This window comes from Thunnus maccoyii, chromosome 10 (genome assembly GCF_910596095.1).
Source record: "Thunnus maccoyii chromosome 10, fThuMac1.1, whole genome shotgun sequence".
Classification (NCBI taxonomy): Eukaryota; Metazoa; Chordata; class Actinopteri; order Scombriformes; family Scombridae; genus Thunnus; species Thunnus maccoyii.
In genome coordinates this window covers 31,575,187-31,599,978 of record NC_056542.1, presented here as the reverse complement: position 1 = coordinate 31,599,978, position 24,792 = coordinate 31,575,187, and the positions used below count along the sequence as shown (strand labels likewise).

The window sequence follows — 24,792 nt, the reverse complement described above, 5'->3', positions numbered from 1 at the left end:
TGCTGGAATGTGAGGAGTTGATAAAAATGTTTATATCCTCTTATATGCACTTTGCAGACTTTATTGGCCCTGGGTTTTGCCTCTCAGGCTTCATATGCTAACTGCTCTACCCTCTGATTGGTGGAGGTTGTACCTTAAGCCTAAGAGGAGGACCACAGGTATGACTCAGGGCTGGAAAATATGCTCCAAATTCCCATGCATGTTTTTTGGGTTTAAAAAATAATTACATATTTTTGTTTATAGTCAGTATTCTTCTAAAAAAGATGTAGGAATTGAACATCAGTCAAAGATTAGGCAGTAAAAGGTAGTGCTTAGGAAAGATACAAATACAATATTTCAATATATTATCGGTCTAATTAACAAAAACTAAATGTTTCTGTAATAGACACATTTATTCTATTGAGACTGTACTCTGAAGAAGCACAACACAGTAGGTCATAATGTCAGTTGACCGAAAACAACATATTCTTACGTTTGAGTGACAAATGTATGGTTTGGTCATTCACGGATGTGCTGCGGTCCTGCTGACGTGCTGTGGTAAGCATATTGTCTCAATTCCGGTTGCCAACTGTTACAGATAGCATTTTGCTGCTCTCAGCTCAGTTAATTTTGCTATATTCTTCACTATTGCTGATAATTACCTGCTGTACATTCCAATTTACACTAATTCTGCTCAAGCACTCTTAGCTCTCTCCTTTTAGCGACTTATGTCACTAATCCCACATTTGTTAGTTACTTTAGCTCAGCAGTTAGCTTAGAAGCTAACTTAGCTTAGCAATTAGCGATGGCTTCTCTCTCTCTCTTGCTCTCCTGCTCTCTCTTGCTCGGTGTGTTATATGTCTAGCTATTCCTCTGCCTCCGTCAGTGATAATGATACATTTAATAAATGTAGTTTATCTGCAGTGTTGGAGGTGAAACTCAGTGAATTGGAAGTGTGGCTCCACACCATGGAAAACCAAATGTTAGCTACTGTAGTTAGCCAGCCCCCAGATCTAGCGTAGCTCCTACTCCCCCCGAAGCCAGGGTGGCTTGGTGACTGTCATAAGTAAGCATTGCCCTAAGCAGAAGCCCCCGGTTCACCACCAACCAGTTCACATTTCTAACAGATTCTCCCCACTCAGCAACACACCTGCTGAGAAACCAACTCTGATTATTGGCAGTTCCATAGAGAGAAACGTGAAGTTAGCGGCACCGCTAAAGATAAGCATAGATATGGTACAATCTTTATTCACATCAGCGGTAATGACTCCCATTTACACCAATTGGAGATCACTAAAATTAATGTTGACAGTGTTGTCAGTGCAAAGACAATGTCGGAGTTCATAGTTTTCTCTGGGCCACTGCCTAATCTTACCAGTGATGACAACCCAACTCAACCCAACTCATGCCTACAAAGTCTGCCCATAACCTGGGTGTCATGATCGATGACCAACTAACCTTTAAGGGTCAAGGCTTGGTTGTGTCAATTTGCCCTGTACAACATCAGGAAGATCATACCCTACCTGTCTGAGCATGCAGCACAACTCCTGGTACAGGCTCTCATAATATCAGGCATTGACTACTGCAACTCCTTACTGGCAGGACCCCCTGCATGTATGTTGAAACCTCTGCAGATGATCCAGAATGCGGCGTCATGGCTGGTCTTCAACCAGCCCAAAACAGCATATGTCACCCCACTATTCATATCTCTCTACTGGCTCCCGGTTGCTGCCCGCATCAAATTCAGAACCCTAACACTCGCTTACAAAACAGCAACTAAAATGACTCCTGCCTACCTGAACTCCCTCATTCAGGTCTACACTCCTTCCCACTCACTGTGCTCTGCTAATGAAAGGGGCCTGGTACCACCTCCACAACAGTGCCCTCAGTAGCTAGCTTCTGTAGTTCCCCAGTGGAGAAATGAGTTACCAAACCCTGTTCCATCCACAGAGTCCCTCTCAATCTTTAAGAAAAGACTGAAGACCCAGCTCTTTCAAAAACACCTCTGCACTTCATTGACTGAAGATAGAGAAAAAACAACAATACAAAAAAAAAGAAAAAAATCTGCTTCTATGCACTGTATGCATTGCATCTGTGCAGCACCTGTTTGCATCTACATCCTTTTGGAGCTTAAACTTAGCTTTATAGCACTTACTCATGTTGTTCTCTCCTGACTAGATCCCTGCTTGTATAGTATCAGCTCTCATATGTATGTCACTTTGGATAAAAGTGTCTGCTAAATGAAATTGTAAATTGTAATTGTAAATGTATAGCCTCATGTCATCATTCAACCACTGGCTGTCGAGTTGGTGTCCAGCAAATGACGTGTGCTTCATAGACAGTTGGCAGACTTTCTGGGGAAAACATGGTCTGATTAGGAGAGACAGCATACCTCCCACTTTGGATGGAGCTGCTCTCACATATAGAAATATGGCTGAGTTTGTTAGTGCACAAAACCATGACACCCAGAGTTGAAACTGGGAGGCAGAGCTCCAGTCCTACATGCTTGTCTGTGCTTCCATTAGAGCAGTTACCCACCCAAAACCACACAGAAAACTGTGTCTGTCCCCCTGCCACTTAAATCACTTAAGTCAATTAAATCTAAAACAAACAGAGGAGGAGTTATTCATAAAAATCTAGTAAAAGTTAACACCACCACTGCAGTAATACAACAAAATAGGACAATTAAATGTGGACGCTTAAAGATTAGATCTTTGTCATCTAAAGCCACATTAATAAACAATCTAATTTCAGATTGTCATATTGATTTATTCTGTCTTACTGAAACCTGGCTGTGTCATGAAGACTGTCTTAGCCTAAATGAATCCACTCTTCCCAGTCATATTAATGCTCACATTCCTCAAGACACTGGCTGAGGAGGTGGAGTTGCAAACATTTTCAACTCAAGCCTAATGTCACACCCTGCCTGGACTTTGTGTGTTTTTTGGTCTTTTTATGTTCTTGTGTTCTTTGGGGTCTCCTGGTTTGCACTTCTGTTTAGTCCTTCGGGTCATATGGGTTTTCTTGGGTGGTGGGTTTGGACTGCCTTTTGTTGTTTAGCCTGGTGTGTTGTGTACATTAGTTTGGGTTCATGATGGGTCTTGGACAGGTTGGTGTGGGTTGTATTTAGAGTATTGTGTTTTTTGGGGTTTGGTTTTGTTACTGTGTCTCCCTTGTGTGTTCATGTACTCCTCCTCACCTGCCCTGCTTCACCCTCGTTAGCCCTGCTCTGCTCTGTCTTCCCCACATCTGCCCTGTATCAGTCTCGTCAGCCCTGCCCTGCTTCCTGTGTTTCCTCAGCCAATCACTCCCAGCCTGCCCTTGTGTCTCGTCACCTGTTCCCCATTCCCTGATTAGTTTAGTCTGTATTTAAGGTCTGGTTTTAAGTTGAGTCTTTGTTGGATCATTCGTTTTGTTTTGTCTAGTTCTGTTCAGCTCTGTTTGCCTGTTCATGACCATTCACGATTAAAGGAGATTTTTTCATCTAATCTTCATTCTGGCCTCTGCATTTGGGTCCACTCCTGCTTCCCCCACCTGACACCTAATAATCAACCCTAGACCTAAACTTTGTTATAACTCATTCAGAAGTCTTGTTCTTAGTCTTTCACACCCAACCTGGAAAACATTACAGCCAATTCTATTTGTTATAGTGTACCGTCCTCCTGGCCCATACTCTGAATTTTTATCTGAATTCTCATGTGGACATTGATAATGATAGCCTTAGCACTCTGTTTATCTCATTGTTAGGCTCAATTGGCTTCTCTCAGAGTGTAAATAAACCCACTCACTGTCTTAACACACTCTCGACCTTGTTCTGACATATGGCATTGAGATTGAACATTTTATAGTTTTTCCACAAAATACTATTTTATCAGACCATTTTGAAATCCTGTCACTGGACTACATGCAATTAGACAAAAATGTCTTCACTAGATGTTTATCTGATAGTGTTGTAGCTAAATATAAGGAAGCAATTCCATCAGCATTGAATTCAATGCCATGTCTCAATAAAGCAGAGGACTCTGATGCTAATTTTAGTCCCTCCCAAACTGATCATCTTGTTGATAGTGCCGCAGGCTCATTGCAAATGACACTTGACTCGATCACCCCCTTAAAAAAGGAGATAATAAAACAAGAGGTTAGCTCCATGGTATAACTCCCAAATCTGCAAATTAAAGCAAACATCGTGAAAATTTGAAAGGATATGGCGTTCGACCAAACTGGAAGAATCTCGCTTAGTCTGGCAAGATAGTCTTAAAACATATAAGAAAGCCCTCTGTAATGCCAGAGCTACCTATTACTCAGCATTAATAGAAGAGAATAAAAACAGCCCTAGGTTCCTTTTCAGCACTTTGGCCAGGCTGACAAAGAGTCATAACTCTATTGATTAATGTATTCCTATAGCTCTCAGTAGTAACAACTTCATGAGCTTCTTTAATGATAAAATTCTAACTATTAGAGACAAAATTCATCACCTTCTGCCCTCAACAGGCATCGATTTATCCCCAAACACAGGAACCTTAGAAACAGCTGTAAAACCTGATATATATTTAGACTGTTTTTCTCCAATCAACCTTCCTGAACTAACTTCAACAATTTCTTCATCCAAACCATCAACCTGTCTCTTAGACCCCATCCCAACTAGACTGCTTAAGGAAGTTTTACCTTTAGTTAGCACTTCTTTACTAGATATGATCAATCTGTCTTTAGTAACAGGCTATGTACCACAGTCCTTTAAAGTAGCTGTAATTAAACCTCTTCTTAAAAAGCCTACTATTGATTCATGTATTTTGGCCAACTATAGACCCATATCTAATCTTCCATTTCTCTCTAAGATCCTTGAGAAAGCAGTCGCCAATCAGTTGTGTGACTTTCTACATAACAATAGTTTATTTGAGGATTTTCAGTCAGGATTTAGAGTGAATCATAGCACAGAGACAGCACTGGTGAAAGTTATAAATGACCTCTTAATCGCATCAGACAAAGGACTTGTCTCTATACTTGTCTTGTTAGATTTTAGTGCTGCATTTGACACCATTGACCATCACATTATATTACAGAGACTGGAACATTTAATTGGAATGAAAGGAACTGCATTAAACTGGTTTAAGTCCTATATATATCAGATCGATTTCGGTTCATACAGGTTAACGATGAATCCTCCATGCACGCAAAACTTAGACATGGGGTTCCGCAAAAAAAACACATGAAACAAATTTCAAGGACTGCCTTTTTCCACCTACATAATATTGCAAAAATCAGGCACATCCTGTCACAAGATGCAGAATAACTAGTCCACGCATCTGTTACTTCTAGGCTGGATTATTGCAATTCCTTATTATCAGACTTAATTTGCAAATCTCTAGACTCTCCAACTGGTCCACTAGAACAATGCACTCCCAGAATGCAGGCTTACTTGTGGTTCCTAGAATCTCCGAAACTAGAATGGGATGGCAGAGCCTTCAACTATCAGGCTCCTCTCCTGTGGAACCATCTTCCAGTTTAGGTCCTGGTGGCAGACACTCTCTCTATGTTTAAGAGTAGGCTTAAAACTTTCCTTTTTGACAAAGCTTATAGTTAGGTCCAGCCAGGCTCACCTTGGACCAGCCCCTGTGGGTCGGGGGCAGTAATTGGTTTGCAAACTAAAAAAAGTACATAATGACACGATAACTTAACACACCGAGGGAACATTAGCCAAATGAAGCCCACTGTAGCACTATCATGCCTACGCACGTGTAATCAAACGGAGATTACACATTAACCTGTAGAATCGAGGCCGCATGAGTAGAAAAACTGAAGCAGAACTTTTAATGCAGTTCATCGAGCATGCCTAGATCAGCCTGCTCTCCTTTCTTAGAGAAACCGCTCGACAATATGACACTGTGACAACACAAAAGCTAGACTGCTCTACCTGATCAGCCAATCAGAGACCAGTAGAAAGATTGGCAGAGCAGATATTTCTGAGTTGTATGTTCCCCGATCAGCCAATCAGATGTTAGAGGAAACATTTCTGTCTGGAGTGCTGTTGTGTTTTAGTGTGTGTGGCATGCAGCAGAGCCCAGTCAGTGCTGTCATGTCAGTTGTGTAAAAGTGGTATTTACCACATTGCAGGCTGTTTACATGCAGACGCCCAATGGTGAACTTGAAAATCAGTATATTTGAATCACCTCAATATCTGTTTGCTGCTTGTTCTTAACTGTTTGTGTTAAGATCTCCATATAGTGTAATAATGAGGTAAGGTTTGTATATTTAAAGAGAAACTGATATATGGTATATGTTCTCTTTAAATATACAAACTCCCATGTTGTTGTTGTTTTTTTTACCAACATCAAATATATCCAACTATATCACTCCATTAAACTTTGATAAAGATTGTAGAGAAAAGCCTGATCAGCCTGTAGGAATTTACCAAAGCTCTATATGGAGTTTTAATAATAAAGATGCATTGACAATACAGTATGACACGTGCCTGAAGCCACTCCCGATGAATCTTTTAAAGTGCTGAATCCTCCTCTGAGCTCTCCTCCAAGCATTTGATCTTCAGCCTGCACTGCCTGTCTAACCTGCTAATATGTGGTGAAATACAGTTAGAGCTCACTGTATGAGGCAGTTTGACAGTTATTTTGAGGTGAGACATTTTCCTCTGCTGTGTCATCCAACAACAGATTCTCCCACCTCTCAGATCCCAGTTTAACTCTTACAACCAGTGCTGTTAGGAAATGACTCTCACAGGACACCGTGATTGCAGAAGCCATTATATGGCTAATGTAGTCTGGCCCCAGTCTGCTATAATGCATCAATTTATCATCTTTAAGGCAGAAGCTAAAGATCTGGCTTGTGCGTGATTCATAGTATTTTGTTAAAACAGCATTGTTTGCAGTATTTGTATCAGTATTATAAGCAGACTAGTTCTACTAGTACTACTTCTTTTGTGGCAGCAGAAGATGTGAAAACAGGCCTGTAGCATTTTTTTTCTTGCACATGGGAGCACCAAAACACTGAATTTTAGAAGTTTTGTGTTTTTTGTCACAATTTATTGTTTTATGTTATTTCTGAAAGACATTTATTCACGCAACAGACCAAACTGAACAAATTGAATGCTAGGCTATTTCAGCAATAGTAATTAGTGTTACACAACAGCGTGTTTAAATGTGTTTCAAGTATAAAACATGAGACACTGCGTTTGCTAAAAAGAATTTGTAAAAGAGGCTGATGAGCCCTGCTAACCCAACACCTCCTTCATAAAAAGCTGAATATTGAGTCATAACCAACCAGTCCGATGTGTGTAGAGGTGTGTGTGGTTATACTGTAGCAGCCTGGTGATATCAGGCGATTTAATGAAGGTGAACACTGTGAACAGTCGTGTGTTGGAGCTTCACTTCTCAGAGGCTGCAGATTTATCAACACATCTGTCCTGCTGCCTTCAGATGCTGCAGAGATTTAATGAACTGAAGGAGAAGCTTTTCATACAGTATAAAGCAGCTGTGGACAGCAGATAATGTAAGAATCACCCACATTCATTTACAGATCAATGCAGACTGATTTACTGACTTTCCTGCTTTAACCACATTAAACATTATTTTCTGTGCCAGTTTTTGGTTGGAGAGTGTTTAATTGAAATACATTATTTATGTTTCAGGCATTAATCCATTGTTGCAGCACGTTTGCAGCACTGCAAGTTTCAAGGTCAGAAAATTTCCGATTAGGCGGAACGTTGCTTGTGCTGGTCGTTGCGCCTCCATGAAAATATGGCCCACTGTGTCTAACCAAATCACGCTCAAGGAGAGGTCTCACTCTGAAATCTTGCGAGAGTTGAAATCAGCTAAATATTTAGCCATGATTTTGGAAATCTTTTAGATAACACTAAGCTACGTTTTTGCACTCCAGCACAACAAACTCCTCCCGGCACTCCTCTCTCCAACTCTGTCATGGCTGAAAATTTAGCTGATTTCAATAATAACTCAACTCTCGCAGACCGGATCAAGTGAAAGGTCATGATAATGTTTTATTTCTCTCTATGGTCCTTTCCATAATGTTGTCAGACAGTTATAATAACAATCTGAGCATGTCAGTGGCAAAAACAAGCATTTTTAGTGGACGTACATTGATGGGGTGCTATTGCCCCAAAGGATTACATTGCAGTCCTTTTTGCAGCTGATGGCTGAAGCACTCTTGCTCAATACTGAACCAACTTCAAAAATTGTTGTCCCCATTAGTCACTTAGACACAAAATGATGGGAAAATAGGGTCCAGCTGGTAAAATACTGAAGTTTCCTTTTAACAACTCATAGACACCTGAACTACACACTGCTTTTTGTAAGATGTCAAAGCCAAAAAGGTTGGAAACCACTAGTTTCATCTATAACAATGTGTTGCATTTTAAAAGCTTGTTATATTATCCATTGTGTCAAATCTTCATCTGAAAAGTAACTAAAGCTGTCAAATAAATGTAGTGGAGTAGAAAGTACAATATTTCCCTCTGAAATGTAGTGGACTGGAGGTGTAAAGTAGCATCAAATGGAAATACTCACGTAAAGTACAAGTACCTCAAAACGGTATTTAAGTACAGTACTTGAATAAATATATTTAGTTACTTTCTACCACTGAAGACAACTAACCATTCCCTGATGTGGGATCATGTTTATTGTGTTTATCTAAAGAGTTTAATTCGAACCACCCACTTGTGTGACTACTAGTGAGACTATTCATTAAAAGTAAGTGCAAATTATAGCTCAGAGTTCATGAGTAGTGAGGTATGCTTATAATAAAAAACAACAAATGAAAAATAAGCTGACTCTAGCTGTCAGCTCCTATGACAATGAAATGAAACACAACATATAATCATCCATGATTTTTGAAAAGGGAATAACAAGTCACCACTTTTATGACAACTATATCATGGCATATAGGCTTTTTTTAGGGGTAGACATTTCTACACGCCATGGCAGGAGACGCACAGTTGTAATAAGTAACATTAATATGGCTGCATCTCAGTTCCTGGGCTCTGGTATTTTTCATGCTAGTCACTGTCATGGCTCACTGGGACACTAACTTAAGATGAGTCAAAATATGAAAAAGCTCTATTGAGGCAGAAGAGACCAACCTATAATTACATTGTATTGGATGCTGCTGTGTTTCCCATATTTTTACATGTGAAAGGGATCTGTTGGAGAGGAGAACTGTAGTGACATCTGTTGTCAGTCAGTGATTGGTTAGCATAGATACTCATGGTTAAAACAGACCAATAAGGTGAGGCCACCAGGTATCACCAACACCTCCCACACTCAGCTGCTGGTGATCTGTCATCTAATCAAGCTACATGCAGTTTATTGATTACTACAATGGTTGTTGCAGTTAGGTTTGAAAGTTTTATTTCAGCAGTCAAATTGTAGGCTGGGATCTAAACAGAACATTGATATTCAAAGACTCTACACAACCAGTTCAATGACATTTCTTTAGACACACTGGTGGCAGGGTTATAGGGAGGGCAATGTCAGTCAGTCTATCTGGCAGTCCACCACTTTGGTCCAGACTGAAATATCTGACAAACTGTTCAAATGGCTGTCATAAAATATGTTCCCCACAGGATGAATTTTAATCACTTTGATGATCCCTTCTTTTTTCATCTATAGTTCCATAATCAGGTCAAAATTTTCATTTGTTCAGTACTTTGGTTTTTGACCAAATCCATAAAAAGCTAATGACATTCCCATCAGCCTTAGCTGTACTTCGTGATTAGCGCTAATTAGCAAATATTAGCATGTAAACAGGCTAAACTAAGATGGTGAATATTGAAACTTTATACCTGCTTACCATTAGCATGTTAACATTTTCACTGTGAGCATGTTAGCAGGTGGAACTAACCCAACTAAAATTTGGTTTAAGTTAATACCACGTTACACTGCAATTTTGGGCCGAGGAACCGAATTCTGACAATGTGACCATTGTTCCAACCCATGAATACAAACCAACCAATCAGAATATGAAAGGAAATATCCCTGAATCCCGTGGCTGGTGCTACATTTTGTGAGCACCATTTTTGAATAAGGTTTAGGGGGAAAACGCATGTTCTTCTTTAATACATCCATGGCGCACACAAACCAAAAATGATAGAGGTGAAATGAAAAAAAAAAAGTTTGTGCAGCATTTTCAAAACATATGAGTGACCATTGATTGTTCATCATGACACGAGCCACCTCCTCCAGCAACAAAATCAAACTAGCCTTTACTTGACCGCAACCTCTACAACCCTACTTTTCACGTAACACAAATGCTACTTTCTGCACTGGCACTGAACTTTGGTAACTGGACATAAATTACATCCTACAGAATCATCCAATGAATATATTTCTTAGGGAGACTGGGCTAGTACTTTGTAATTTTCCTAAAGAATGCTGACACCATTAAGAAACTGGACAGGAGGAAATTAGATGACATTAATTAAAGGAATTTTAAAAATGCAAAGGCTTTAATCTGCAGTGGTAGGGCTGCCAGCTGACACTGTGATTTACCTGATCGTGCAGCTTAAGGGATACTTGTGTGTGTGTGTGTGTGTGTGTGTGTGTGTCTGTGTGTGTGTGTGAGAAATGACCAACACTCGGGGGTCTGACTATCCCATAGAGATAGCTTGGAACAGACGGAGCCATGATAACAGCACTACTAACTGGGATTCTGTTGCTGTAGGTGTGTGATAATGGATGAGGTCCATGGAAAGGAGAAGCTGGAATATCCTGCTAGGGCACAGAGTGACATGGGAGAAAAAAGAAGCTCAGGGTAGGGTGAGTGTGTGCGTGTGGGTTTGGTTGTGTATGTGCACATGTGGGTGAAATTTGCTTGTGGGAGATGTAGGCGGAAAGGTATATGTGTGCATGCATGTGTGTGTAATTGCTTTTGTCTGTGTGTGTTAATGTGGAAGTATTGGTACTTTGAATGGTTTTAAACAGGAAACTCTGCCTTTGTTAATAATTAACAGCCTCCTTCTTTTCCAACTTCTGTTAAATGTACAAAAATGAAAACTTTATAAGCATTTCACGCATGACAAGCTTGCTAATAATAAATAAGTTAAATGCGAACGTCATGTTGCCTGCTGTTTTACTTCTGTCAAAGAGAAGAAACTTAGTTAAACATTAGGATTTAAAGATTAAGAGGGTGAAGTAAGGCTGACTCTTGTCATCTCATGCCTTTCTCTTCCTCTGATGTCTTGCACAGTGGCAGCTACAGGACTTTTTCAATGGGGTGGCCAAGGGGGCACCGAGTGAGGGTGGCAACATAGAGTTTTATTTACACCCCGCCGGCAGGGGCAAGACCCTATTCATATGCACAGCATGGGGAAGGAATTGCAGTAAGCTTACCTCCTAGTCTTTGATGCAAACACACAGTCTATGTCTCCATCTAGAAGTTGAATCATAATATTGACACAGATTTACCCAAATGCACTTCTTTCTAGAGGCCGTGACCTTTCAATAGAGGGGTGAACAGTCCATTTTGACCAAGGAGTTTCCGAGATATTGATGCACGTCAAGACAGTGTTGCTCAGGCTAGCTGAGATCATTACACAGCAGGGCGCAGAGCAGGGCGCAGAGCAGAGCGTAGAGTGCACAATAGCAACTTTTCAACTTTTAACGTTTGTTTATTGACAAAACCATGTCAGACTGAAAATTTTTTTTTCGTCAAACTTCAAAAAGCAGCACTGCAAAATTCCCATAGATTCAGCGTCAGGCAACGAGGACCTGATTCAACCTGAGCCTGACCTGCACAATGACAGCGTTAATTGCCTCGTCCAAGAAACATCAATGGAAGAGTATGTAATCTTTATATTTTTATTGATTACTTATTTATTTGGTTTCTAATGTTAAGTACAGAGGAAATTTACCAGCTTGTATGCTGTGCACAATGTCATTATATATTCACTATTATGTATGGGCCAACAAATGAATACATTTGAGTCTCTGACTTTTTTTCTCCTCTGTCTTGTTTCCAAAGTGAAGATGAGGACAATGAGGACGATGATGATGAAGTTCATATACCAGGGCCATCAACATCAATCACTACTCCCCCCTTTCAGTCACAGTTAGGCTGCTCTCGACGCATGTCTGCACCCAATCCTCAGCCACAGTCTCCCCTTCTTGTGGTGGAGTTTTTATTCTGGCACAGGAAGGGGTAAAAACTCCACATGCATTTGTGTTTCAATCCTGACTTTTTTCTCCTCTGTCTTGTTTCCAAAGTGAAGATGAGAACAAGGATGATGATGAGGATGAAGATTACACGCCAGGACCATCAACAAAGTCCAGTGAAGGTGTTGAGTTAAGTCTGCCACTTCGAGAGTGAGAGAGTAGGAAGAGGGGGAAGAAGATAGGTGGCATAACAGAGAGGAGAGAGATAAAGACCAGATGATCTCAGTGTCATGCAGCCTGGCCCCACCCTCTACACCACCATTTCATGGTCTCCCCTTTCACTTTTCCAGCTGTTGTCTTCACCATCATCACAAACACCAATGCAAATGCTGCCAAAAGACTGCAGCCTGGATTTAAATTTGTTTGGAAACCTCTGACATTGAGTGATTTCTACATTTTCTTGGCCATTATCCTTTTCTCAGGGCTTGTAAAAGAGCATGACAGAGGAGAAAATTGGAGAAAGGAATGGCCATACAACTTCCGATTTCCTGGCCATACGATAATACAGGATCGCTTTGAATCCACCATATGGTCCCTGCACTTGAGAAACCCAGTAAAAGACGAAAACAGCTGGAAGAGTAACACTACAGAGTATGACAGACTGCTCAAGATCAAGTCCCTGTACATCGAGATAGTGAATACCTGCAAAGTACACTTCCAGCCTTATCAGAACATTGCCATAGATGAAAGGATGGTGGCATCTAAGGCTTGCATGAGTATGAGGCAGTATATGAAGGCAAACCCCACAAAGTGAGGATACAAGTATTTGTGCTTGCGGACTCCTCAACGGCCCACACATGGAATTTTTTTGTCTTTGAGGGGAAGAGTGTGCATGTTCCAGGCCAGGGTTTGAGCTACACTTCAGTAATGGAATTGGATTGGCTTTCCAAAGACTAAACAGAATGACCTACTAAAAAATGCAGAATGGTGAGATATGTGGTGGATACGCCAAAACAAACTTCTGTTTGTAAAATGGCTGGACACACATGAAGTGACCATTTGCTCTACTGTGCATGAAGCATTCAGTGGACAGACTGGCTGGTGGGTGACAAACCAAGAATGTGACCATTCCCAATCCTGTTCTGGAGTACAATCATAGCATGGGTGGTGTGGATCTTTCTTATGCTTTGATTGGTTATTACAGTGTGCACCACAAAACTATGAAATGGTATAACACCTTCTTTTACCATTTTATGGACATCACTATGGTCAACAGCTTCCTTCTCCCCAAGGAACTATACAAAAAGAAGAACAATCCCACCATGAAAAGGCCATTCAAGCAGAAGCACTTCAAGGAGAAGCTAGCTGCAGAGATGCTGGAGTTTGCCAAAGCCTCAGCACCACCACCAATCTCCTGTATGCCTGCGTACTATGGAGACGATGGTACCCAATCCAGGAGGTACTGCCAGAGATGCCGGGATGCTGGCATCAAAAGGGTGAAGACACCTGTGTACTGCATGAGGTGCCAGGTCCCTCTGTGCTTCACTCCTTAAAGAAACTGCTTTAAGATTTAATCCACAAGTTCAGATATGTTGACAGTTATATTGTTACATATATATTTTCTATATATTTATATATGTTGTTATATTCATTCTATATATGTGTTAAATATTATATACATTGTTATATACATTGTTATATTCATGTTATATATTGCACTTTCATTGTTATATTCATTTTGTGTTTGGATTTGTATTTTTTTGTATTACTTATATTTCATCTTGTCAAAGGTGTGCTACAGTATGTGATATAAATCTGCTCCATTTTGATTCAAACTGTGTTGCTTTTGTATGGTTTTCTCTGAATGGGAACATGTATAGAGGTCTGGTTGATTTTTCAATACAAAGTCAAAAACAATTGTATTTAGATGGAATGAATACATATAGTGACATGTAAGTGAAATTAAATGAGTTTAACAGTTTGTTACCTGAGAAATTTCTAATGGCACAGATGGTACCCAAATGTATCCAAATGGCCAATTTGGAGATTCCACCTACACATGCCTCTGCTAAAATCTCTCTAACTTTGCTCTGCTTCACTTTATTAGACACAGGTGATGTTCAGATGTTGTGGTATGGTTTGCTAGAGGTTTTGGGCTGCAGCTGCATAATTCCAAAGGGGACTTTTTGTTAGGCGGAAATGAAATCTTTCATTTATGCTGTGTTCCATCTTCATTTATTCTGACCCAGTAACATCTATGCTGATGCTTACACCTCTGCAGTAATCTCACAAGTGTTACCTTTATTATGACATCAAGTTTATTCATATAGTCTTTAGTCTAGTAGTTGCGGAGATATACTATATTCATCTTGGGTCATTTTCGAGCAGGGGCCTGAGCCAGAATTTTAATGTGCCTGACTCTAGCATTTTGATAAAGAAAAATAAAGTCCTCAACAGATGTATCCTGTGCAGGTCAATTCCAGCCTTGGGACCCCAGCAAAATTCCAAATATAAAGCTGCACTAATTGATAATTTTAGGTTATTTGAAAAGTGTTGCTCAAAGTGACAAACCCACAAAGCATTAAAACCAAGTCTGCAGTTTTCCCCTGCTATATGTAACATTTTAACAACATTTTCTCCAGCAGCAGGCAGTTGTTTTCACTTTACACTAGATCAGCACCAAACAGCAGACAGGCGAAGTTTAGAAGTTAAATTTCAGCAAAGAATTTTTCAAGCATTTCTTCTAAAGCAAACCTTCAAAATAATCATGCCGATTATTTACTTTAGGATGTTTTCAAAGTTTTCAAAGCAGGACTTTGAAATGTTTTTTTATTATTAATTTGAATTCTTATAAATCAAAATCCACTGTATAGGCAGGGTTAGCGTCATAGACATGAAACTGGGCAATGTTATTTCTGGTTTGTCTTACATTGGCTAATTAATTAATTAAGGTCTGTATTTCTCACATCAGATTTTTTGAATTATTTTAACTGATAGATGTTGCTGTCATGTATTTTTTCAAAGCTGTGAGCACCACAAGCTAAACAATAATATAGTTTAATAGTCATTAAAGTTAATTTTATTTAATTAAGTGTTAATCCCTTTTCAAAAATCATGGATGATCTTATGTTTCATTTCATTGTCTTGCTAGGAACAGAAATGGCTGCAAAAGAGGGAAGTGAGAAAACACATTTTTGTCTTTTGTGACCTTTTTTTTTTAAAAAAAAAAAAAACAGTGAGTCCTGTATACAGTTTAATAAATGACCTGAAAATAACATAAAATGATAAACATCGCTGAGCAGTCAGGAGGGGCAATCTGGCAAAACAGATTTCCATTTTAAATATGCAGCACACACTTGTAGGCACGCAACGCACACACACACATACACATGGAGACAGCTTTGAGCAAAAATTGCTAATATGAACAGTGTGAGCCCAGTGTAATCCAAGCAGCTATTTTTGAGATTGTTCTTCGTTACACAATCTCAACACACTTACAAAGTGCGAGGCTTGCTATGAAACAGCCCCTTCATTCATTTCAGTGAGACCACCACGTTGGTATGTGGGATGTTTACACAAACTAATGATTTAGCTTTTGATGTCTTACAAAAGTAGTCGGGGTCACATTTCAGATGTCTATGAGTTTTTAAAGGGACCTATTATGCCTTTTATATTCTGTTATTTCTATACTGTTATGATGTCAGTTATCTATGTTGTAACATATGTAGAAATGCTGCCTGCAAGTCAACTTCAGTCTGCTCTGAATGCTCCATGATGTTTTTTTTCTATCTTGCAGACAAGCTGACGTCAGATCGTCACACATGCCTATAAATGGCCATCTGTTCTGTATCCTTGATTGCTAAGGTTGTTGCTAAGGTTTTTCCATGTTTTGTTTGTATGTGTACTTTCATATTGCAGATCGGATTCCAGCTCAAATATGTACAGATGAATTTGAGAAGTTGACATTTTGTGTCCCTTGTGGATGTAATACAATTAAGAAACCTCTGAGATCAATTTTTTGAAAAGATTCTGAATGAAAAAAACTCTGAGAACAAATATCAGTATTTACTCAGTTAATTACTGCAAGAGGACGGAATGCCTCCTGTGGGCTGTCTTCAAGAAGAAATTCTTCAGACATGCCAACAATTAGCTTTCATAAACCTCTCTTAAAGAAGAAGGTTTCTAAACGTAAGTGCTGTTGAAGTGATACTGGTAAATCCATCAGTCCAGAGTTGCTTGTTTAACTCAAAGCTTCATAATAGACATCCAGCACTTTACCAGCTGAGACTGAGCACCTTCTCTCCCACTGTCTTCATGTTTTAAATGCCACAAATGCTTCACAGCATGACTTAAAAATCTATTTCTGCTTCACATCTTTGTTTGCAGTCCATTCATCTTGCCAGCATTCCTGTGTTTTGTATATTGATTTCCTGCTGCCTGCTGTCATGCTCCAAGACCAGAGAAGACCTTGAGAGGAGGGTGGGTAGGGGTCGGTAATGGAGTCGTCTCTCCCTCGTTATCCCCAGTGTCTGAGCTGGACAGGAAGCGGCCCGTGACTCCTATCTGACCTTCACCTCCTCCTCAAAAAGAAGTGATGCCAGGCCATCCTGCTGGCCCAGTGCATACTATTTAAAATGCACTGTACAGTGATGTTCCTTTTGTTCTCCCCGTTTCTTTCCACCTGTCACTCTCCACTGACAACTCTCTAATATATGCAAAATGTCATGAGATTAAAATGAAAAGAGCAGATGGAGCAGTATCCCCATACTTCAGACAGAGGAGATGCAGGGGAAGAAGAGGCATGGAAATTAGAACATTAGGACCTTCACTTTTCACATTACAACTTTGAATCATTTCAATCAGGAGAGACTCAATTCTATGATGTAAATGATGTTTATTTGAACAGCATGGAAGGTGAAGTGGAAAAGTCTTTGGCGATTAGACCCCATCGTGAATTTCACCGGATATGAAAGGAGGAGAACGTGAGAGTAGAATAGGATAACCCCCCCAAAGAAGAGAACTGAGGACATATGACCCGACACCAGGTATACAGTCCTTACCTTGCCGGCAGCGAGGATTCTAGTGAGATACGAAAAGAGAATTAGATAGAATGCAGTGATAATGACATTGTGATATGTAATCCTTACTTGGATGAAGGAAGATAAACAATGATGTAGAGAGTGAGTTGGCAGACACTAGGATGAGTGGAGGAAGCCGTGAGTCCGAAGGCCGTGAGATGATGCATGAGGTCCGGAGACCATGAGGGGATGTGAGAGGTCCGGAGACCATGGGATGATGTGCGAGGTCCGGAGACCGAGAGATGATGTGCGAGGTCCGGAGACCATGTGCTGATGCATGGGGTCCGGGGACCATGTACTGATGCGTGATCTGATGCTGGGGTCCAACGACCATGTGCTGAGGCGTGAGGTCTGGAGACCGTGTGTTGATGCGTGAGCTGATGTCGGGGTCCGGTGACTGTGTGCTGATGCGTGAGGTCCGAGACCGTGGGCTGATGCGTGAGATGATGCATGTGGTCCGACGACCATGTGCTGATGCTAGGAGATGAAGCATAATATTGAGCACAAAAAAAAAAATACAGTTTTGAGCTAAAGAGATTAAAATCAACAGTGGACCATATGCAAATAGGCAGGGACGAACACCCCCTGAACTGACTAGGTTGACTGACCTGAAACGCTGTGATATTGAGCTTTAAAATGTTAACATTGAACGTAGACTGGAAGGGAGTCATGGTTTAATATATGAACATACCTTCGTTTAAGTTGCTTGGAGACTGTAGAATATGAGATTAAAGGTGAGACAGAATGACGCTTAATTCAGGATTGAATGAAATAGTGTTGGCATGACACCTGCCTGAGAACTCATTAAGGTTGATGAAACAGGGTGTTAACATGTATGAATGAATCTAATAAACAGAAATTAGCTAAAAGACTAGACTCAGACACCATGTCGTTGACGAAACAGCTGGTAGAAGTATAGATCCCAGTAGTGGCCAAGCAACATGGTGTCCTCCTGAGATGTAGTACCAGGATAGCCAGCTAGTCAATGACTATACAAAAACATAGTGTTAGGATGCTCCAAACTATGCAGACTCAAGGCGTGAGAAGAATGAAAAGGAGATACATGAAGCCTGGGGAAGGGCTGACATCCCCTATGATGGGAAAAGGCCAATGACGTTGCAGAGGATAGACAGAAAGCAGGGAATGATCTGCCTAAAACCATTTTAACAGAATGTACTCAACAGAAAACTGAACATCCAACTTTTAGGGTCTTTTATCACGGCCAAATGTGGATTGCATTTTTTTTTTTTTGCAATCAAAATGTTACAATTAACATCATGAACTGATATTTCCTAATCTGAAGCATGTGCTGCTTAATCGTCTATTTTACTCGAGATGGGGCCGTAATTTACGAAATGAACAACCTGATGCTTTGGGGAAAACTTGAATTTCGCAATTGAGACAGTTAACACATTAGGAAAATACATAGTGAAATGAGTGCATTGACGCGATGCGTTATGTAATGATGAACATGCTGAAATACATAACAGGGATGCTTTAACTTACTGATGGGCGAGTGAAATGCGTGTATGACTGAATAAGTTGCACGTGATGCGTGCTTACTGTTTGAAATCACTTCCTGATGCGCGTGCTGGAATGCTTGGATGGTGACACGTTCACTTGGTATAGGCCTACATAGCCTACTGAATACCCGAATACGCTATATGCTTAAACGAGGAAAGCAATGAGGTAGTAGCATTTTGTATGTCATAGTTTTGTAGTTTACATGCGCACCTGAAGCCCCCATACACTGACCAGGTGAGAAAGAGCCAGAGTAGGGGCGGGCGAGCAGCCAGGGGGAGACGGTCTGGTTAAGATTTGACTGAAGTAGAGAGGTTGACTGAGAAACTCTGAGTGGAGCCGGACTCCACTGGAGCACCATGCCGGTCGCTTGCTTGCTGGGTTCGGCTGTGTTGCGGAGTTGCAGAGGACGAGCGGCGTCTCTGAAGCCGCCGCGCAGCGTGAGGAACAGAGACGACCTGCTGAATGGTGAGTACAGAGCGAGCAGATGAGTGTAAAACGCTGTGGCAAGACTGCACATAGTAGTCTGGGAACGTCACTCGCCGATACGACAGATGCACGAATGCAGCGACATGACCTGACAGCTGACAGCAGCAGAGAGGGAAAACGGATTTTAAAGTTGGACAGCTGAGCCGTGATTGGCGGTTAGAGATCGTGGAGGAATCTGAATTGATAACTAGGAGTGACGCCCCTAAACAGCTGATGTGAAGGCGGGGCTAGCGAAGGAGAGTGAGTGAGTGGGAAATGAATGAATGGTTAAGATAGTCTTCCTGTCTGAATTTACGCTAAGCTCCATATCGCCATGAGATACATGAAATGATGAATAACAGTGAATTATCACATAGATCGAATCCAAAGTCCTTTTAAATCAGTGGTTCTCACCAGTGGTCCTTTGGGGTTCCAGGGGGTTCTCAGCAAAAAGGGGAATCATTTATTTTCACTACAATTCCATCCATAAGTAACACAATGACAGAATGTATGACTATTTTGGTCATGGGTTCATACACTCTCTAATTAAACATTTAAAAGCAAAAATCTTATCAGATGAGGGACCCTGGGACAATAGTCCTATCAAATGGTGGTGGTCTAATTTGTGTCAGCTTAAGGTTCCTTGATGTGAAAAGGTTTGACAACCACTACTTTAAATGAGTCCCAAGGAGACTAGCTGAATCTCTCATTTTATCCTACCCCCTCCCCTCCCCATGTGCCACACCTTCTGTTTGTTTAAGGGGGCATTTCACTGATCACGTCAAAGTCAAATGGGGAGTACCTACAATGTCTTCTGTCTCTGACAGAGCTTTGTCAAGGGTGATGAAATTAGTCTCAGACTCTCATGGCCAGAGTTAAGTAAATGGCGTTGTGCATATGTGCACTGCGTTATTTAATGAATTTGCGGACATAGTGAACAGGCAGTTTACTACAGCCACAGCTTGTTGCACAGTCAGGGAATCAGACAGCCTGCTATTTGTGGTTTTTATTTAAAAGGTGCAGGTCAGTGGTATAATTTGTCCAAGATGGAGCCATCAACCAGCACAGAGAGATAAAGAAAGCCTAAAGTCAGTGAAGCAGACACTTCTATCAACCAGGTAATGCCACACAAAGATGCTCTACAAAGACACAATGCTACTCCAAAATGCACAAGAATAATAAAGAAATCTTGCGATTATATTAGAAACTGATGGAAATCACTTTGCTTTACAGTTAAGAATTTATCTACATGTACAAACTGCTGCTAGACTTCATCCTATCTAGTGCCTCAAAACAACTCTCTTATGATTATTTGATTTTTCACTATATTTTCAGCTAATCAGAATGATCTTGGTTCAGTGAGTGGAAGAACCGCAAGTCATGACTGTTATTCACATGAAACATGGTGCTAGGAATATCATGGATGGAGTACATATATTCAATTTACTGTACGGTAGTAAACCCCAATAATTACTGTACATGCCAGTTTGGTAGGATAATATTTTACCTGAAGTACACTAAAATGATGAGTAATTAAGAGGTAATCATGGAGTAGTAATGCATTTTTAGTCAGTATGATGCACCCTTTTACTTTAGGTGACACACACAAAAATGTAACCCATGATTAATTGTTTCTTTTGTGTCATTTAGAAGCTGATTGATCAGAAAGAGCTTCTTTAGAAAGTGGTCAGTATGCAGAATATAAAATATGTATGAACTAATGATTAGATAGTGATATTGGTATTCAAGGACTTCTTGCCAGCTGTTCATTAATTAGCAGTTAGTTCCTGATTTGTTCCGTGGTAACGCCCCTCTATCCTGCTGTGATTTTCATACATGTCAGGCTCACTGCGCACAAAACAATACAAGTCAACAGTAACAACCAAAGACACTTTTTTAGACACTTCAGGGACGCTATAACAGGACTGACAGAAGTGTTATCAAAGGATGGATGGGCAGATAGCTGCAGTGAGAAACTAACAAGGCTCCCCACACACACACACACACACACACACACACACACACACACACCTACAGGGATACAGCAGCTACCTCCATTTGTCCTCAAACTGTACGGTGAGACAAGTTCACTTTCACCATAACTTCACCCATTCTCATTTAATTTAGGACAGCATCCAGCAGCTGATGCAGGACATGGGAGCAGTGAGATGAGGATAGCTTTCCCCTCCACTGCAGAGACACAAGTCTCAGCTCATCTCAAAATTTATGGAAACAAAACCAAAGCTATTTACATATAAATTTCACTACAGGAAAGTTGGATAATATGCATTGTACATATGACGGACACTGGCATATTAGTCAATGTTACCATGAAATGAAACACAGCATGTTGTCCAGCTTATCTCAGCAAGGAAGCATGTTGCTTGATAGTCGCAAAATTGAACATCTGTTACTCCTTTTTTGTATGTATTTGATGAAATTGTAAGTTAGAAAACACAGTACATGATAAAACACATGATAAAAGAGATTGCTAGCAGGAAAGGTAGATTTAATTTGTAAGATACTGAATGTCTGTTCCTCTAATGATTATAAAGAAGAATGTGAGAGAAAATGTTAGGTGCAGTTGAAAGCCCTTAAAAGCTAGTAAGCTGATCTTGAATGGATATTCTTTTATCACACACTCTGATCCCAAGGTCAAGAATGGCTTAAATTACTGAAAGCATGCTTTAAAGAAACCTTAAACAGCTAGGCTAGAAGTATAATTCATACAAATTGGAATATGGTCACTTTGCACCAGTAAAATGGTGGATTTGTGACTGTGCACATTTGACTTTGAGTATCAATTAGCCAGCAGAACTAGAAAGTTTTCTACAAGTTAGTAATAGCATTTGATTAATTTGGGGCTGTGTGGTTTTGCTTCATTTTGAAGAATTGTTTCATCTACACTGACCAAAAGTAGCAGTAAAGTAGCAGCTGTAGTCCTCTATCAGTGTTTTGACATTGTAATCAGTGTAGTTACACACATACAGTATGTTGGAAGAGAACTGGTCAAAGCCTAACGCTTCCAGCTCTGACATTCCAGCTCTGACGTGGTTTTGTTCTGTCCTCCGCAGAGCGTCATACCCCACCGGGAGCATTTCAGGAGTGGAGTGTTTTACTCCGACAGTGCCAGAGAGAAGAGAGCACTAGTGAGCACTGCTGTTTGGTCAGGGCTCTTGCACAGTAGCTGTTGGAACTGGGGGGATAGTGTGAACCTCCTGCACACTGCAGCTTCTGCTTTTTTTTTTTTGTTCAGGTGAGAAGAAGCAGAATGCATACAATGTGTCACAAAGGTAGCACATGTCTATCATCATGTGCCATTTATGATAATTTTTTTCTGTCCTGTGCTGTCATCAGCTACTCCAGCAGTACACTTTAACTTTGGAAAAAACAGAAAGTAAAAGCCAAAACTCTTTGCTCCATGAAATACATTTTACTCGTAAAGCTCCATTAAACCCTCATGTTTCGTTCGCACTCTGAGCTGCACATTGACCAGGGACCGCTAAAGACAAAGCAATCTGACAGATGGCAAGCCACCACCCTGTATATATCTGTTAACTTGGTACTAGTGTGACATTGCTGCTGGAATTCTACTTTTATAGTATCATGCGTTTCCAATTTTTTATTAAATGATACATTTCTTCTGATATCGTGGAGTTTGATTCTTTAAATCATAAGCTAGCAAGTAATTCCTGCTAGGTTTAAATAACTACTCCGGACAGCACTTTTACATCCATGTTCTTTTTTCCCAAAGCCTGGGTCATAACCAGTTTCAGACTAAAGACTGAATAACTTTCACATTCTCACAGACTGCCTTTATCTGTCCACCATGATTAACCGGAACACCTCCGCTTTCACTGTCAGTGTGCTCAGTTCTACTCTGACACTGCAGGAATAGCAGAGCTGGACATTTCAATTTTTTTGATATTTAGACACCCTTTGCCAACAGGAAATATCTGCAATGAGGTCATGAATCTCCTAATAGCCATGTTGCTCCACTGTTAAGTCTCTACTGTCACTCTTTATTTAGTTGGAGGCCTCTTGAAGCCCCCCTCAGAGATCTGTGGTGGTCCCTTGGCAAATGTTTACAGTGAGTTTTATATTCCACTGTGTAAGGGTCATACAGTCATACTGACTGTGTTACATTAGATGTTCAGACAATTGTTATGTTGAGAAATGTTTCTTGTTTTGAAGAGTTTCACTCTAGCTGTATTAAATATGAACAGTACATGTGCTCACATAAGGGCACAGTCATTTTAATGATTGATGCAAATTGACTGTGCCTGTATTCATATTAAATTGCATGCATCACTGTATAGACAGCTATCATTAAATAGAGTAGAAAATGTGTGAGGTCCATCAAATGACATTGCTTGGGTTTGATGCAGTTCTATAATCAACACTGTGGAACCTTTTTACTTTATAACCTTCATTCTGTAGAGTGGTAGGGGCAGCGAGTGCACCTTTCATTCACAAGATAATTCGGGTCCTTATTAAGCTGACTGAGTGGTTCATTTAGCGCCAGGTTTACATTTCCCATCTTCGCTCTTGCTCTGGTTCTCCAGGTGTCTCCAGGATGATTACTATGTGAGTGATTTCTCCACTCACTGCCATCTGGGTGGGAGGACCGGAGTGCACAGCCATTTCACCACCCAGCCGTCTGCAGCACGTAGAGTCACAGAGCAAACCATGCATGAGCTGCTATAACAGAGACATGAAAAGCAGCTGAGAGCCACACACTGTAAATAACTAGGATCGTGTTAAATACAGAGGGTTGGCATGCTATCAAGCTGTACAAGCCAGAAATGTATTGATTTATTCAGTTTTTCTTTTTTCTTTTTTTTCTGTTTTGCAAGAATTTCTTTGTTGAATAAATATGACAATATGCTTTACCTGTGAATTCTCATATTGTAACTTAAATATATTCATGTTTTTTCCCAAAAGCACACTGACTATGTCACAGTATGCAATTTAAACTGATGTATGGTCAAGTTGTGTTAGTGTTGTTTTGATCAGCAAGCACATTGTGTTTTATTGTGGCTGACATTGTGGGGAGAATTGCAAGTTATACATGTTGATACAAAAAGCAGATGGTCTAAGTTTTAGTCCTGACAAGAAAATATATTGTGTTATTAAAAAACTACATTTCCAATGTACATTAATAAATATCATAATGCATACAAGCTAGTATTACACAAATGAAAAGAAGAAGCTAGGATCACAAAAATTAATTACAGTTTATTATAACCTGATAGGATGCATGTACCACATTTGTCATTTCACTAAAAACCACAAACAAATGTGAACCTCATGGTGGCACAATAGGAAAAGTCAAAGGACCACTTGAGTCATTATATGTCGAAATTTTGTACCAATCCATCTTTTAGATGTTGAGATATTTTACTGAATATTTGGAAATTTTGACATGCTGGTGGTGCTAGATGTAAAGTCAGGGGATTACCACAGTAATTATTATTCATCCTCTGGGGGACATAGATGGCTGTACAAAATTTCATGACAATCCAGTTGTTGAGATTCTTCAGTCTTAACCCAAGTGATTGAATGTACAACTGACAGACCAGCATCGCTATATCCATAGAGCCATGCTACTAGAGTGACATCTGAACATTTTT

At 40.3% G+C, this 24,792-nt stretch overlaps 1 protein-coding gene and 1 long non-coding RNA gene across 3 annotated transcripts; both read left to right on the top strand.

The window, feature by feature from the left end:
* Positions 1-418: 418 nt before the first annotated feature.
* LOC121905893 (prothymosin alpha-B-like) lies at positions 419-13,683 on the top strand. The gene is made up of 5 exons (XM_042424473.1): positions 419-537; positions 10,663-10,752; positions 11,686-11,779; positions 11,962-12,048; positions 12,204-13,683. The coding sequence occupies exons 2-5, from the start codon at positions 10,677-10,679 to the stop codon at positions 12,304-12,306; spliced, it is 360 nt and encodes a 119-aa protein (XP_042280407.1). The 5' UTR covers positions 419-537; positions 10,663-10,676; the 3' UTR covers positions 12,307-13,683.
* Positions 13,684-15,889: 2,206 nt separating this feature from the next.
* Positions 15,890-24,443, top strand: LOC121904975. Of its 2 annotated transcripts, XR_006098327.1 has the most exons (6): positions 15,890-19,159; positions 20,177-20,277; positions 20,810-20,845; positions 22,234-22,415; positions 23,190-23,249; positions 23,725-24,443. It is a non-coding gene; the product is annotated as an uncharacterized LOC121904975 (long non-coding RNA). The 2 variants fall into 2 exon arrangements; XR_006098328.1 differs by lacking the exon at positions 23,190-23,249.
* The last annotated feature ends 349 nt before the right edge of the window (positions 24,444-24,792 follow it).